The 15,071-nt window shown below is 37.0% G+C and overlaps 1 protein-coding gene across 9 annotated transcripts in view; it reads left to right on the plus strand.

Annotated features, from left to right (window-relative positions):
• Positions 1–15,071, plus strand: part of Sgce (sarcoglycan epsilon) — a 72,092-nt gene that overhangs the window by 18,679 nt on the left and 38,342 nt on the right. For all 9 annotated transcript variants that reach the window (XM_006991195.2, XM_016009485.2, XM_076566228.1 and 6 more), the window contains 3 exons: positions 7,298–7,420; positions 8,713–8,870; positions 14,137–14,209. In XM_006991195.2, coding sequence (XP_006991257.1) covers positions 7,298–7,420; positions 8,713–8,870; positions 14,137–14,209 — 354 coding nt within the window. The remainder of the gene's footprint in view (positions 1–7,297; positions 7,421–8,712; positions 8,871–14,136; positions 14,210–15,071) is intronic.

A 15,071-nucleotide genomic window follows, 5' to 3' on the forward strand; every position in this document is an offset into this window, starting at 1 on the left:
CTTAGATTCTCTGATCAAATTCTGGTTCTTTATAAATCACAGAGAAATTATTAACCACGTTAAGGAGTTATGCAGCTCCTAACAGCAATCTTATTGTAGCAGAAGCATTAACTAGCAAATGTGTTAACTTGTATTTTGTGTTGTTGGGTTGATAAACTTCATGGCTCCACTGTTAGTCCTGATCTGTGCTTGTGAGACAAACATTTCGTCTCTCTGAGTTCAGCTTTGTCACCTGTACAGTAAAATGGAGGGCTTATCAATTCCATGCCAGTCCTGGCTTGAACAGGAGGCTAAGGCTGTGTCTTGGTCAGGAGTGCTTTGATCTGTCTTTTAATAAAGATATTTGCATGCCTAGACAGCATGACATCTAAAACCCTTTTCAACTTTTGGCGTTCTCCGAGTCCCGTGTTCTATTGATCACCCTTATAACAATAGTGTGCACCTTTTTCATATTGACATTTAAGCCACACAAACACACAGGCAAAAGGGAAAAATATATTTGATTAGATAATAACCAAGATTATTCCAATTTAGGAAAATTGAAATTAGTAACTTAAGTTAGGAGGGAAAATTTTCGTGAAGAAATTCTTCTGCCTTTTTGTAGAAAAAGATCCAAGCCATGATTTCTGCCTCACATGAACAGAAGCGCCTGTATCTTAGGCAAAGGAGGCAATCTAATGCTGTCCTTAGAATGAATCCTGCAGCTTAGGCACGGGCTATTTGTGACTGCAAGAAAAACAACAGCTGCCTACCTCCAAATGAATGGCCCGCCGGCCTTTGATACCCTGAGGTGAACGGCTGACAGCAGAGAAACGCTTTCAATTGAAAGCCAACATTTATAAAGCTGAATTGATCAAACCTAGCATAAATCTCAACGAGGGGTTAAAAAAAAAAAAAGGGAGAAAATACATTGTGTACCTGGTTGGATATTAAGATCTCTTAAAATATTTTTCTACAGTAATTACCTGGTTTAATAATTAAATTTCAATTGAATGGTGTAATAACTTGTTAAAAATGAATTAGGAAGGAATTCATAAATTTATTAAGCCCTGCAAATGCTGAGATGAGTTATCTTGATTCAGAGAGCCGAAGGGATTCACCGTGCGGTCTGTTCCGATGCGGTGAGTGGCGGCTCCTTGCAGTGCTGCTGTGTGTACAGGGCTCTGAGTCTCAGAGAGACTGTTAAGCCCCTTAAAGCTGTAACATGGAAAAAAATGAAGTCTCATTTCCCTCGTTAGTACTTAAAATGTTTGATTTTCAGGATACTCATGCCTAGTTGCTTAGGTCACATTTTGCTTTTTAAACTTGTATTAAGATAGGTGCCTGCTCAGTGCCTTCTTTATAGCTTCAGTATCTTGAAAAATCTTCTTCATAATTTTTATATAACTTTTTCCAGGTAGTACTTTCCATTAAGATAATGCTGTGAGCAGTTGGATATATATATATATATATATATATATATATATATATATATATATATAGTCTTATTTAAATAATTGTCTCCAAAGTACCTTTTTGATACTTTCCCAATGACTGGCCACAAAAGGCACATGGCCACAAAAGGCACACTGATAAAATTAGATGCTTTTAGAAATACACTTTTAATTTCTTATATGAAAGCTATTCATTATAGTATCTTGGTACTTTTCAGGTTGGTTAGGTTACTCCTGCTAAGAGTTATATTTAATCCATAAATCTTGGTTTAAATTATGCAGTCTGTTTCCCACATAGCAAGCATGAAGTTATTTCACATAACACCTTATGTTCATTTTGATTTGACAGCTCATGTTTACATAACATCTGGATTGAATTAAGACTTTCAATTGTACACTTATTTATTTCTGAATGTATTATATTGTACAGAGTTTATGCTGCTTTTGCCTCAAGGAATGACACCATCCAGAGTACCGTAAGAGAGTCCATTCACAGGCATACAGCATCAGCTAAGAACCAGGAAATACACCACAAAAGGGTCCTTGGGCAGCTAATGCTTCAAATGCAGGCTTCTGGTTTTTCACATGGAGCAGAGCACTGCACACACTGAAACGGCACGTATCTTCTCTTAATTTAGCACGCAGTCCTACCTCATTTGCTAGTCTGGTTTTTAAACCTGCAGTAGGTTAATCATGGCAAACTTAAAAGGCTAGAGGAGCTGCTATAGAAAACATACTGAGAGCAATGAGAAATGAGCCGGGTGGTGGCGGCGGCGGCGGCGGCGGCGGCGGCGGCGGCGGCGGCGGCGGCGGCGGCGGCGGCGGTGGCGGTGGTGGTGGTGGCAGCGGCGGCGCACGCCTTTAATCCCAGCACTCGGGAGGCAGAGGCAGGCAGATCTCTGTGAGGTTGAGGCCAGCCTGGTCTCCAAAGCGAGTTACAGGAAAGGCGCAAAGCTACACAGAGAAACCCCGTCTCGAAAAAAAAAAAAAAAGAGAGAGAGAGAGAGAAATGACAGCTGACAACTCGTCTGCCAAGGGAGACAACAGAATCCATAAAACACACAACCTTAAAATGCATTGGCCTGCTGGGACCCGCTCTTGTGGTCTGTAAATGACAGGCAACCAAACAGTCCATACAGCCCCCTCTGTAATAGAGCCGTGTGCAGTAACTGATGTGAGAAATGATGATCTTAGAACATTACAAAAGCGGATCAGCCACTGCTACCTTGGGAGCATCAGCCCTCTACATGCTCCATTGCTGAACCCCGGTAATCTGAGATTTTACTCCATCCTTGTAAACCCTAACAGTGAGAAAAGGACAATGTAAGTGGTTGGTATAAAGCTATCAATTTGTTGGTAAATCATGTGTAAATGAGACTTACACATAATTGGTATCTAATGAAGGCTACTTGGACACGCTTACTGACAATAATTTATGACATTCTTCTCAAAGACTGCATAAGGGAGACAGCTGTAAGATTAAATGTAGCTGGAACTTTCCAACCTCACACTAATGTCTATTTTATCTTTATGGCTCTGTCCTTGTTCTTAGTGACGCAGAAAAAGGTCCGGAATGTGTCCTTTGGACTCTTTGTAAAGATGGGACGGTATGTGTGTCTGTTTACGTTTCAGTACCAGCAATTGTGAAGATCTGTTAGAGCCTCTTCAGCAGCATAATCTTTCAAACTTCAGTGTTTGTGAAGTATATCCATGTTTGCTTTTGTTTTTAAGGTAATTGTAAGGCAGCACACTGATGCACACACTTAACCTTTTCCTTCACACAGAGAGAAAATTTCTAACAGATTCTTAGCAAAGGAAGACGGGCACAATTTAGCTAGCGTGAGGTCCCACTTTATTGCTACTGCTGTCAAGACCTATTATTTGATTCTTGGCTATCTACTGTCACATAATATAGAGTTGTTGAAATGCCCTGACCTTTTCTATATTCCCTGTGACTAAACATGCAAAGAATACTTCCGTGAATAAGATTTTGGTTGCATGGTAATGAGAGACATAGGAGCTTAGGGAGGGTGAAATATTGACATTATTTCCAGCTCTTCTTTATTCAGCCATGAGTTTGTTTTTTTTTTAATTAAATTCTATTGCTTATGGCAATGTATTTTCGAAAGTTTTAGTCTTTATCACCTTAGCCATCTTTTCTGTTTGACAGTGATACTTTTAATTTTCCACGGGTCGAACTTCTGCTTTAATTGTTTTGCCCACGAATGTTGCTAGATTTGCAGGGATTTAGCTACATACTGGTTTTCAGTTTTATTTGTTTCCAGTGGCATGTTTGCAGAGGTAATGGATTTGCAGCTGTACAAAATTGCAGAATCATGCGAGACACAGAGAAGCCAGACCCTGTGGCCTCGGCTTGATTAGCACAGTGCTGTCCACATGTATATTGTGGAGTTGATCAGATCTTCGTGCTGTGGCTTCTTGGGGGGTTTACATTTCATTTTCCATACTCATTATTAAGAAAAATAATGTATATCAAGTTTGTTGTTTGTGGATAGGCACCTGTGAATGCAGCAGACGTTAACTCCAAGAAGCAGTCTCTACGGGTGTTTGTGCAGACCCCATGAATATTATTGACATAGCTCATGTTTAGAAGAACAACAGCCCAGAGCTTCAAATTCTCTATGTCATTTTGCTTTTGAAAAGAAGCATAGGTGTAAATACTGCCCAAATAGCCTCTTGTAACAAAGGCGTAGGGAAAGGGCTCTTCTCTGAAAATGTTGTGTGGGTGCCCATAATTTAAACCCATTGTAAAGAAAGGAAGTGATATTTTCACAAACAAAACATAGTGGCTTAGTCATTTTCCATATCTAGATGATGAATATGTCACACATCTGTATCATGTTTTTCTCCAGTGAATGGCATACTATACTTAAAGTGAAGTAGGCTTTACTGTAGAGTTGCCAAGGCAACTGACCAGCAAGGGTACAGTTCAACAGATTGCAGAACGGCAGTTGCGTACACAAGAATAAAGAAAATGTGCATGTCATCTTAAAGCCTGAGAGGGCCATGGTGAATTGTGGCTTAACTATTGCAGAAATGGTTTTGTTTCTTTGTTTGTTTTGTGGGGGCAGAATCCCAGGTGCTCTATACTAGTCATGGTGGGGTGATATGGAATGATAGGTACCCTTTAATGGGTTCGTGTTAGGCTCTGTGAGGGCTATTTAGAAAATCGAATTATTTCAGTGTTGTTTAACGGGAGAAACATGTCCTTTTGCCTCACAAGCTGACATATATCACTTTGCGTAGCAAACACTAAAAGAGCCTATTACTTTATGATGGAAATGGAGGACAGTAATCTACAGAATACTATATCTTAAATTAAGTGTCATATATGTTTAGCTCCCTAGCGTGAGAACTGTGTCTGTCTCTGCATTGCTTCGTATTCGAATGTATTCATTCATTCCACAGGCATCAGTAAACCTATTTAAATATGCTGAACTCTCCTCAAGGCATTAAAAAAATGACAAGGAAAATAAAACTCAGTATTGCATGGCATGGTGTTTTCATCGCTAGGAAGATTAATAAATCAGATCAGTTCAGAAGAGATTCATTTAGATCATTCTGAATATTCCTGTGATTTAGACATAAGGTTGAGATCTGGAATTTTAACAACTGTCATATCGAGGAAAATTACTTCTCAGAAGCAGTTTGAAACTCTCTACCATTTGATTCTTTTCTTCCCAGCTTTGTTTTCTTCTGACATAAACCCCAGGATTGTACACATTTGGCTTAATTACTTCCTTTATAGGTTCCTCACAATATCCCACTCACGCATCTTGCATGTTTTCATTGCTGAATGCCCAAATACTCTGTCTCTGTCTTGTAAACAACTACTCTATTAATTTTTTCCCAGATCTTTCCAAAGTCAACCCACCCTTCATGATATTGCCCGAACAGCTTATATGTCTGGGGTAAGACCTAGTTAAGAAGATGTTGGTCTCCTAAACTGGATGGTGGCCATGTGGGAAGCAGGGGTTGAGTCTCAGTGGTCTTCACATTTTTGACACCATCTGATACTTAGGATACATTGTGTTATTGAGCTGGATCAAAGAAATTCAGATTTTCATGTTTTCCATCCTTACAATTTTTCTCTGATTCAGTGATTATTATTTGGAATGTGACCATTTCTCCAGGTGAGTACATAGTCCTTGAGTAGAAGCTGGCAACTAGAACACCAAGGGAGAAAACTACATACTTCGGTGCCAAACACATCAGTGTCTTCCTACAAACCTGGCTGAACCATCTTGCAGCTTTTATTTATTTATTTGGTTGCATAGCCTTTTTGGTTGTGGTTACTTTCTTTTGAGATAGGATCTTGCTCTGTAATCCAGGCTACCCTGAACTTATTTCTATAACCAAGGCTTGTCTTAAACCCAAAACAATCCTCATATAGATCTCTTGAGTGATAGAATTACAGGCATGAGCCACCACATCTGGCTGCTCCATAGACTTCGAAGTTGTGTTTTTAGTAGTCAAGTTATGGATACATGAAACTACAAACCAAATGTTTTAGTTCACTCTTCTTTTTTTAGGGGCAGCTCTCTACAGAACAGAGGAACAAGTTTTCTCAGAGGGGGAAAAATTTTGTGGGAGTTCTTCTTATTCTTTTTTTTCAATACTAAAAACTCTACTTTCAGTAATCTGGCTGTCTAGGGCTTTTAGCAAGTTGTGAGCCTGGTGTGAGCAGTCTTGGGGTTCCTGAGGTTAATTACCACATTTACAGATCCATCAGTGACTAAGGGAAAGAACGGGGCTGATAGGGTTTACCTGTCTAAAAATTGCAGCTGCTGGCCAGTCATGAAGCTAGAATCCCAAAAGACATTGCAGAGGTGACAAGGGATGATGGCTTTAATGTGCTGGTGGAGATGATGATATCAGAGGAAAAACAAGAGGTAGAAACTAATCAGACCAATTTAGCCATTTTCGTGCACTGGAATCTTATGTCCCAAGTCATAGTGAATCATGAAATTGGTCTCATTTTGCCTAAAGAATGATTTGTCCAGAATTGTGTTGTGTAATTGTTGCTGCTAACTTAGGAGGTATCATAATGGAATAGATTATGCTATTTTAATTATTAGATGCCAAAATCAGGAGACATGAAATAAAGTAATTGTTTCTTTTTTTTTTTTTTTCTTTTTTTTTTTTGGTTTTTCGAGACAGGGTTTCTCTGTGTAGCTTTGCGCCTTTCCTGGAGCTCACTTGGTAGCCCAGGCTGGCCTCGAACTCACAGAGATCCGCCTGGCTCTGCCTCCCGAGTGCTGGGATTAAAGGCGTGCGCCACCAACGCCCGGCTTAAAGTAATTGTTTCTAAGAAAGGTTTTAGTAATGCATGGAGAAAGTTGCCAGCACATCTTCCTAAGTATAAATGAGTTGCTGTCTATTCTAGTGAGAGTTATTAGACTGCCTTGCCTCTGCTTGGAAAGCAATAGTATTTATTATTTAAAAGTACTCTATGTATTTGCTTTTTAAAAAGAGAAAAGGAAAAACCTGTAGTAATTATAAAGTTTGCAGGTTTTTATTATATGTGTTTTGTTGGTAATATTTTTTGAACAAAAATAAATCATCAAAATGATATTTATGTCTTTATGCTTAATGGCAATTAAAAATACTAAATGTAATGTATGTCATTTTACTTGTGCGGTATTTTAATGGTTTCTGAATACAAGTCGGAAGAGTTTTCTTCTGCTTTGTCCTAAAATTGCTTCGCTTTCAATCAAATAAGCACTAACGGTTCCCTCGTGTGTTGTTTGGTTTTCTCAGCAGTCCCTGCATAGTGAGCCCCCTCTCTAGCCGATGCTGTTATCAAGGGTAGTTCTCACTCTTGTCTGTCTCTTTGCTTTCAGTGTTCACTCTTTTCTCAAAGGTGCACTCCGATCGGAACGTATACCCGTCTGCAGGGGTCCTCTTTGTTCATGTGTTGGAGAGAGAGTATTTTAAGGGTGAATTTCCACCTTATCCGAAGCCTGGTAGGTTCTCTGCAGGAGGGAAGAAGGGTTAAATATTTCTTTTTGTTCAATGTGCACAACCTGCGTGATATGAAATCAAACACAATTAACAGTGTTTAAAATGATTTGGATCTGTGAAAAATTAGTTGTTGTAGGATCTTTCTCATTTTACGATGAGAAATTTAATTATAAAAGGAAATAATTTTTTGAATTTTAGAGAGTGCATATTTCTTAAGTTTCAGTCTTGAGTGTTATGTCCCTGCCTGGCACATGACCTGCCATTAGTCACACAAAAATAATTGCAGCTGTACCCGATTCTGATTTTCTATACTCTGACTTAGTTTCGTACATAGTGTAGTGATTTTTTTTTTTTTAGAAAACTATACATTTGTTGTGTAAGAGAATGAAATAAGGTATTAAATAACTGTTTTTAAAAAGCGATTTTACTTTATGAGACAGTTTGATAAAGTTCATAATAATGCAATGATGATTTATTTTCCTTTGAAGTAATAACAATTATTAAAATATTCACTATTCTTTTAAATGTTATTTTGAATTATCACAAGTACTGTCACATTAATGAAGATACAGAAAGAATAGCAAGAGAAAACATTAAGCTATAACTCTTAAGTAACAAAAATGACTTCTGAAAATTACATTTTGGAAGAATACATGTTTAATATTAGAATTAATATAAATATTCTTTTGTAGGTTATATGACGAATAGTAGCTTATCTGATATTAATAAAATGACAGTAGACCTGTTTTTAATAGTGAAAAGAGTCTTCTTACTTTTAAAGTGTTTTCTTATGGGATGTTTCAGTTTTAGAAAACTATGGCTAAGCCGTTTGGACAGCAGTTGTTACATATAAGAAAAGTAAATAACTACGACACATTATGATACATTCATAATTATTTGACCACTCATGAATGTTATTCCGAAGTGCATGAAGTGAATGCTTCTTATTAACAGATAAATGCATTTGGGGAGATATTTATGAACAATACTTGTTGTCTTACTGGTGAAACTGTCCTAAAGTATTATCCTCAAAATAGTACCAAGAAATTTGTTAAAATCTACTACTTTTATTAATTAGATCTCAAGACCAATTCAACAACCAAAAGGATATTTTTCAGCATGTGCATAACTAAAGTCAAAATTTCCAGATGAATTTTTTTTTCATTTGTGTATTCCGTTTGCTACAAATGTCAAAAAAAATTTTTTTTTCAGGTGGAATGTTTTGATTGAAAGCACCAAGGAAGCATGTATGAAAATAATTGTTGTATGTCTTAATTCTGTGTTCCTTATCTAGGTGAAGTTAGTAATGATCCCATAACATTTAACACAAATTTAATGGGTTACCCAGACAGACCTGGATGGCTTCGATACATCCAAAGGACACCATACAGTGATGGGGTTCTGTATGGGTCTCCAACAGCTGAAAACGTGGGGAAACCAACTATCATCGAGGTAATTTATTTTGAATGAGCAATATTATGGGTTTTTGTTTTATCATTTGTTTTAAATGTTGAAATTAAAGTTACATGGAAGTGATTTTTAAGATTTTTTAACATAGAAATATACTTGCTAATGTTTTGACATATAGTATTCTTCTCTATAAAGTTTGCTGTTTCAACATTTATATTAAAAATGATAAACTAAACTACTGAAAAATCAAATGATTAAAAGAAATAAATTAACATAAAGTCTATGTAATAAGATAAATGCATACTTAAGACATTTAGTTGTTCTATATTTTAAAAAATATTTCATTTAAAAAAATATTTCAGTTGTGTGTGTGTGTGTGTGTGTGTGTGTGTGTGTGTGTGTGTGTGTGTGTGTATGTGTGCCTTGATGCATTTCTGGAGGTCAGAGAACAGCTGTTAAGAGTCTCTCCTTCCACTCTGTGTGTCCTGAGGATCACACTTAGGTCTTCGGACTTGGCAGTGAGTACATTTACCCACTGAGCCAAATTGCCAAGTCACATCTATATTTTTTATTCAAATTTCATGCTTATTGAAATAAAGTCACTCACTAGACATCTTAATTACCAAACATTGTGAAAGGTGACTAGGGTTAGAAGGATGAATGGCAGATGCATTCAGCCATGCATTATGGTCTAGGGGCTGAAGATCTGGGAGAGAAACACATGCCTACCCAATGCTGTGGGAACTGCTATCATCAGAAGCTGCTCAGGCATCCATTTCACACAGTCAGGGAAGCCTTCCTGAGGGAAGGAAGCAGCCCTTCAAGAATTTGAAAATAGGGTTTGGGCTCTCACTTAGTGATAGAGAAGGTAGCAGGCATGTGCAAGTTCATCTCCAGAACTGGAACAAAACAAAACAAACAATAAAAGCACACCCCACCCCACCCCCAAATCCAAACAAATCAGGGAAGTGTGAAAAAGTATATGATCTCAGAGAGCTATATATGTGGTTAGAAGTTAGGGTACATTCCAGGGGACAGATGATAGGAGCACAAGTTATCAGTGTTGCTAAGGTAACCCTCCCGAGGGCTGTGTAAGCTGTGATGATAGAGTTAGCCTGTACTCTGAAAGCCATTGGGGTGTTATAATTCACCAGTTTTTTTTTCTAGTATCAACATACCTATAAGACATGAGAAGTTAAAACCCATAACAGCAATGATAATGGTAATTTAAATCAAATTAATATTTCCTTTAAAAGTTATAATTAAAAGATAAAACTGTTTCACTGTTGACATGGGTACTGGGAACCAAACTTAAGTCTTCTGCAAGAGCAGGAAGTGCTTTTAACTGATGAGACATCTCTCCAGTCCCTCTGTTGAGCTCTTTTTAACTAAAGAATCAAAGTGATCTTCCTTAACCTGATAATTTTTCCCAAAAGAATAGCAAACATCATTTTCAGTGGGGAAACATTAGAGAAATTTCACTTAAATTCTGGAACAAAACAAGAATGACATCCTCTATATTTTATTGTAGGATATATTGGAAGTCATAGCTAGTGAAAGGAAGAACATGAAATCAAATCCCCAATGATTTGAAAGAAAGAAATTGAATGGTCAATAGTATGAAGTCTATGGACTATTAAAATATTATGAAAGGCTAGCAATAAGCTGTAGGAGAAATATAAACGTGGTTCCATTTCTGCACATGAATAAAAAGTATTGAGAAAATAGATCTTTCAAAGAGGCATGTATTTTCAATAGAGACAAAAATTATAAGGTACCAGGAATAAATATAACACAAAGAATGTAAAATTTGCATAAATAAATGGTAATTTCAATAATAGGAAATAGTGTGATAATGGCATAATTTCTATAGATTCAGTTCAATGCCAATATAGTTTTCAGTGGATTTTTGAAAATAGAACTTGACTGTTTCTTACATGTATGGGGAGGGTTATATGCTAGAAACAACTAAGCCCTAATGAAGAAGAAAGCAAAGGAGGTTTCTGTTCTCTTGCAGGCTTCCAGATTTCCATCAACCCAAGGTCATTAGTACAGAGTTGCAGTGACACAGAGATGGACAGATGGGCCGAAGGGCTGAGTAGCAAGGACAGCAACAGGCCACACAAGGAGCAGTGATAGTTGTTTGAAGAGTTGGTGCCACAGGTCATTGAGAAGAGGAAGGTCTATTTCTTAACTAGTGCTCAGAAAAATTGTTAGCCATTTGAATTAGATCCTTCATACCAACCGTAGAGTTAGAGCCTTCATATTAAACTCCAAGCACAAATCTAGGTAGATGAGGTCTTAAATGTGAAAAAGAAAAGACTGAATTATTATATTAAAATACAGAAGACTCTCTTACTGACTTGGGGAGAAGAATAAATTTCTTAAATATCAACTGCATATTTAATGAGAGAAAATATGTAATTTTCACTATTATATTTGTGAACTAGTCATCAAAAGAGATTCTTTAAGAAATAAGCCATAAAACAAGGGAAGATACTGTCATTGCATGTGCCTGACTATAGGGTACCTGAAATTGAAAAGAAATCCTCAATTCAATAAGAAGAAGATATTTTACTGAAGAGGACACACAAATACCCATGAACCCAAGTAAGGTGTCTATTCTTACCAGTAATGAGGGACATATATATTCAGATAATCATGAGAATTCTACCATCATTGCATGAAAAACACTGCAGGTGAATGTGGGGATTGACATGACCACTGTGGGTTGTGTCACATGAGCGAATATTAGTGTACTATATTACTAAGCAGTCCCACTTCTCAGTATCTACCCCAACAAGCAACTTGCAAAAACTCACCTGAAGGCATGTACGGACACACTCCTTGAGCATTGTTCATAAAGCAGAGCACTGGAAACTCGACTCAAAAGGCGGTTGGCAAGAGCTAGGTGCATACATCATGTTGTGTTTATATGGTAAATATTATGAGCAAAAATGAACTGAGGCTTGTCCAGCAGTATGGATAAAGTTTTAAACAAAATGTTGAACTGGGAGGTGGGGAGATGAACCACAAGACTATATATGTGGGTGGCATTTAGATTACTGGTTTCATAGTGTTCAAAAGCAAGCAAAACTAAGCAATATGTTTTAAGTCTACATGTTTTTGTAATAAGTAAATGAGACCTTAAGAAAAATAGGTAAATGAAATCTTCATCTCGTTAAGTAAATGGGATTTTAAACCACATCCATAATTTCAACTACTGCTTGAAGAACTGTCAAGATGTTCTTAAGACATTAAATGTTATGAATCTGTGTCAAATAAGATGCTTAAAAAGTACCAATGACTACTTAACACAACCTTTTATAGAATGCACATATATCTGTGTAGTGTAAAAAGCATAGGATCTTAATATATTCTTCTATTAATTTAGTCAAGTTTTATATGTCTTAAACCATTATTTAATTATATCAGTCTATGAATTCAGTAACAATATATTTGAAATATTTAGATTATAAACATGTGAAATTGGTTAGGCATTATTTTAGAAACAGAGGATCAAAAATAAAGCATCCCCCCTCATGCTTTGAAGTGCTTCATGTCTTTGCAGTAAGTAAAATTTGATTGAGGTCATTACAGTACTTAAATGTCTTATTAGAAGTGAGAAAAAGCATACTATTTTGGTATAGCTGTTAAGATTAAACATTAGATATACATTCAGATAATAAAAATTTTCCTCTTAATATAAAATATTCTTCACTTCCCCCAGTAACCTGTGATTTTAAAAAAAAATGAAGCTGGAGTTTACAAATTTTACAGTAATGAAATTTGTGACAAATAAGGAAGGCTATTATTATTAATTTATAATACTCATTATCTTTTCTGAGCCCAAATCTCCCTATAATAACACATTGGAGAAGATCAGTCATCTTTTCTTCCACTGAAAATATGATTATGATTATTTGGAGGGGGGAGTAAGGCAAATTAACTAATTAGTATATATTAATTGTGTAAATTAATGAGTAAAGGCTAAACTTTTAAATCACAAAAATTCCCAAGTACAACTTATTTTTTTAACTTCTTCCTTTGCTTTCTTAGAAAAATACCTCCTACTTAGTTTGGTAGCTGGCATCCCTGGTGGTCTAGTGGTTAGGATTCGGCACTCTCTCCTTCTTAGCTTGGTAGCTAGTATTAAGGTCATGGTTTGATGTGCGCCCCGCTGCTCATGTGTCTGCCAGGAAGAAAGTGGCAGCCCCAATGGAATTTTGACAAGTTGGAGAGAGAGAAACTCCTTTAACTCTGTGGGTTAGTGTGCTGTTCAGAACAAATATTGCCAAAGGTTCGAAATTATTTATCCCCCACTTCCGAATCTTGCTGATTTAACTCTCAGTATTCCTGACGATTGTACCCTACCTCTCTCTAAGTTCCTGTTGATATGTAAACATCTCGGGTGCTTGTTGAGTGCACAAGGGTCTCTGTCCTAGTAGCCGGAGCCAGTTTTCTCCCAATCTTCTGTTTTGATGTCACCTACAGCTGCAGTCACCACCAGAAACCTAGTGCCGGGACTCTTAAGAGTTTGACACAGTCATTTGGTTTTGTTGAGGTACTCCAGATGTGTCTGCACCATTTAGTGCCTGTTACAAAGTTAATTATCCTTCGAGTTCTGAAGCCATGGCCTTTGCTTTGTTTGTCTCTGGTAGTCCTTTCCGAGTTGACTTCGATGTAAGCTCACTGACCCTGCAAGTGTTTACTAACATTTGACTGTATGAAAAGGCTGGTTTGTGGTTTTTGAGCATGCGCCCTAAGTTTTATAGACTATGATCTTACTGCTTTACTCATCATGAGGTGTATGTACATCCTGAAAGGTTATTTATGACAAATCTTTTGACCGATTGTTGTGCAGTGGAGCACTAAATGCAACATTGGTGTGCTTGGTTCTTAAATTCAGTTTACTAGCACAACCATACATTCTTAGGGTTTTGGTTTTTTGGGGGTGTGTGTGTGTTTTGTTTTAATCTTAGTCTATCACCAGCACGTCACTCATAATAATTCATCCATCTTCTAGTGACCCATCTATACTACCTTCTGTGTCTAATGGCTTTCTACGAAGGAATCTTTCTCTATTTAACTTTTTGTTTTAGCATGTTAAATAGACCTGGCTAATTAATTATTTTCCTACAATACTGCTTAAAGTCCTGGGTTCTTACTGCCCAGGGAAAGGAATTGTCTCGATATATCAACAAATAATAAAAATGGAAAGAACAATGATTTGTTTTCATTTTGTCTTTAATGAGTTGCATTTTACAAAGCATTTCACTTTCTAAACATGATTTTCCTTTTCTAATAGATAACTGCCTACAACAGACGTACCTTTGAGACTGCAAGACATAATTTGATAATTAATATAATGTCAGCAGAAGGTAAGCATGGAAAATATGTCGATGATCACTTCTTATTTACAAGAAGGATTTCATTGTGTTTATAAACATGAAATATAATTGTTGATTATAAAGCACCACATCCCTACTATAACTGATGAAATAGTAAAATGTAGGAAAGAAAACCAAGCCATTTCTAACTTTTTATAAAAGTGGTGTACTGTGCTGACGAACTGAGGCTGGCTCGTCACCAGATGCTGATGATGTCTTCAAGCCTTGCTGCATCAGTGCTGAAGTACTAAGATGCACCTGCTTCCAAGTCTGCTCTAAAGCCTGTGAGTTAAGCCCAAGAACACAGAGTCATTATCAGCTCCTTTTATATTTAACTTTGGTGTAATTGTAAGTAGTAGTTTAGCTGCATGTGAAGATAAGCTGTGATTGGGGGACTTGGGGTACATAGTTTGCTAATTAGATAGTTGGGGTGCACAGTTTGCTAATTAGATAAATTTGCCCTTTGTGTCACAAATGTTAGAATCCACCAACAATTTAGAGTAACATGCTCAAACTCTAAGTGATTTCTTGAGGATTTTGAAGGTTGGGGACACAGGAAATATAAAAATTATGCTTATATTTTAGCAAAGACCAGGAAATGTGTTTAACACTTAAAATGTTTTAGCGAGGCTACCAACTTGAGATTGGGGGGACAGGGGAAGGGACCGTGGGAAGATAGCTGGGAGGGCTTAGAGAGAGGAAAGGGGAAAAATATTACCATCCCATACCCAAAACTTGAGGGATCATCGTCATCATCATGATCATCATCATCATTATTTTGAGTTTTCAAGATAGGGTTTCTCTGTATAGTCCTGGCTGTCCTGGAACTTGCTCTGTGCACCAGGCTGACCTC

This window comes from Peromyscus maniculatus, chromosome 3 (genome assembly GCF_049852395.1).
Source record: "Peromyscus maniculatus bairdii isolate BWxNUB_F1_BW_parent chromosome 3, HU_Pman_BW_mat_3.1, whole genome shotgun sequence".
Taxonomy (NCBI): Eukaryota; Metazoa; Chordata; class Mammalia; order Rodentia; family Cricetidae; genus Peromyscus; species Peromyscus maniculatus.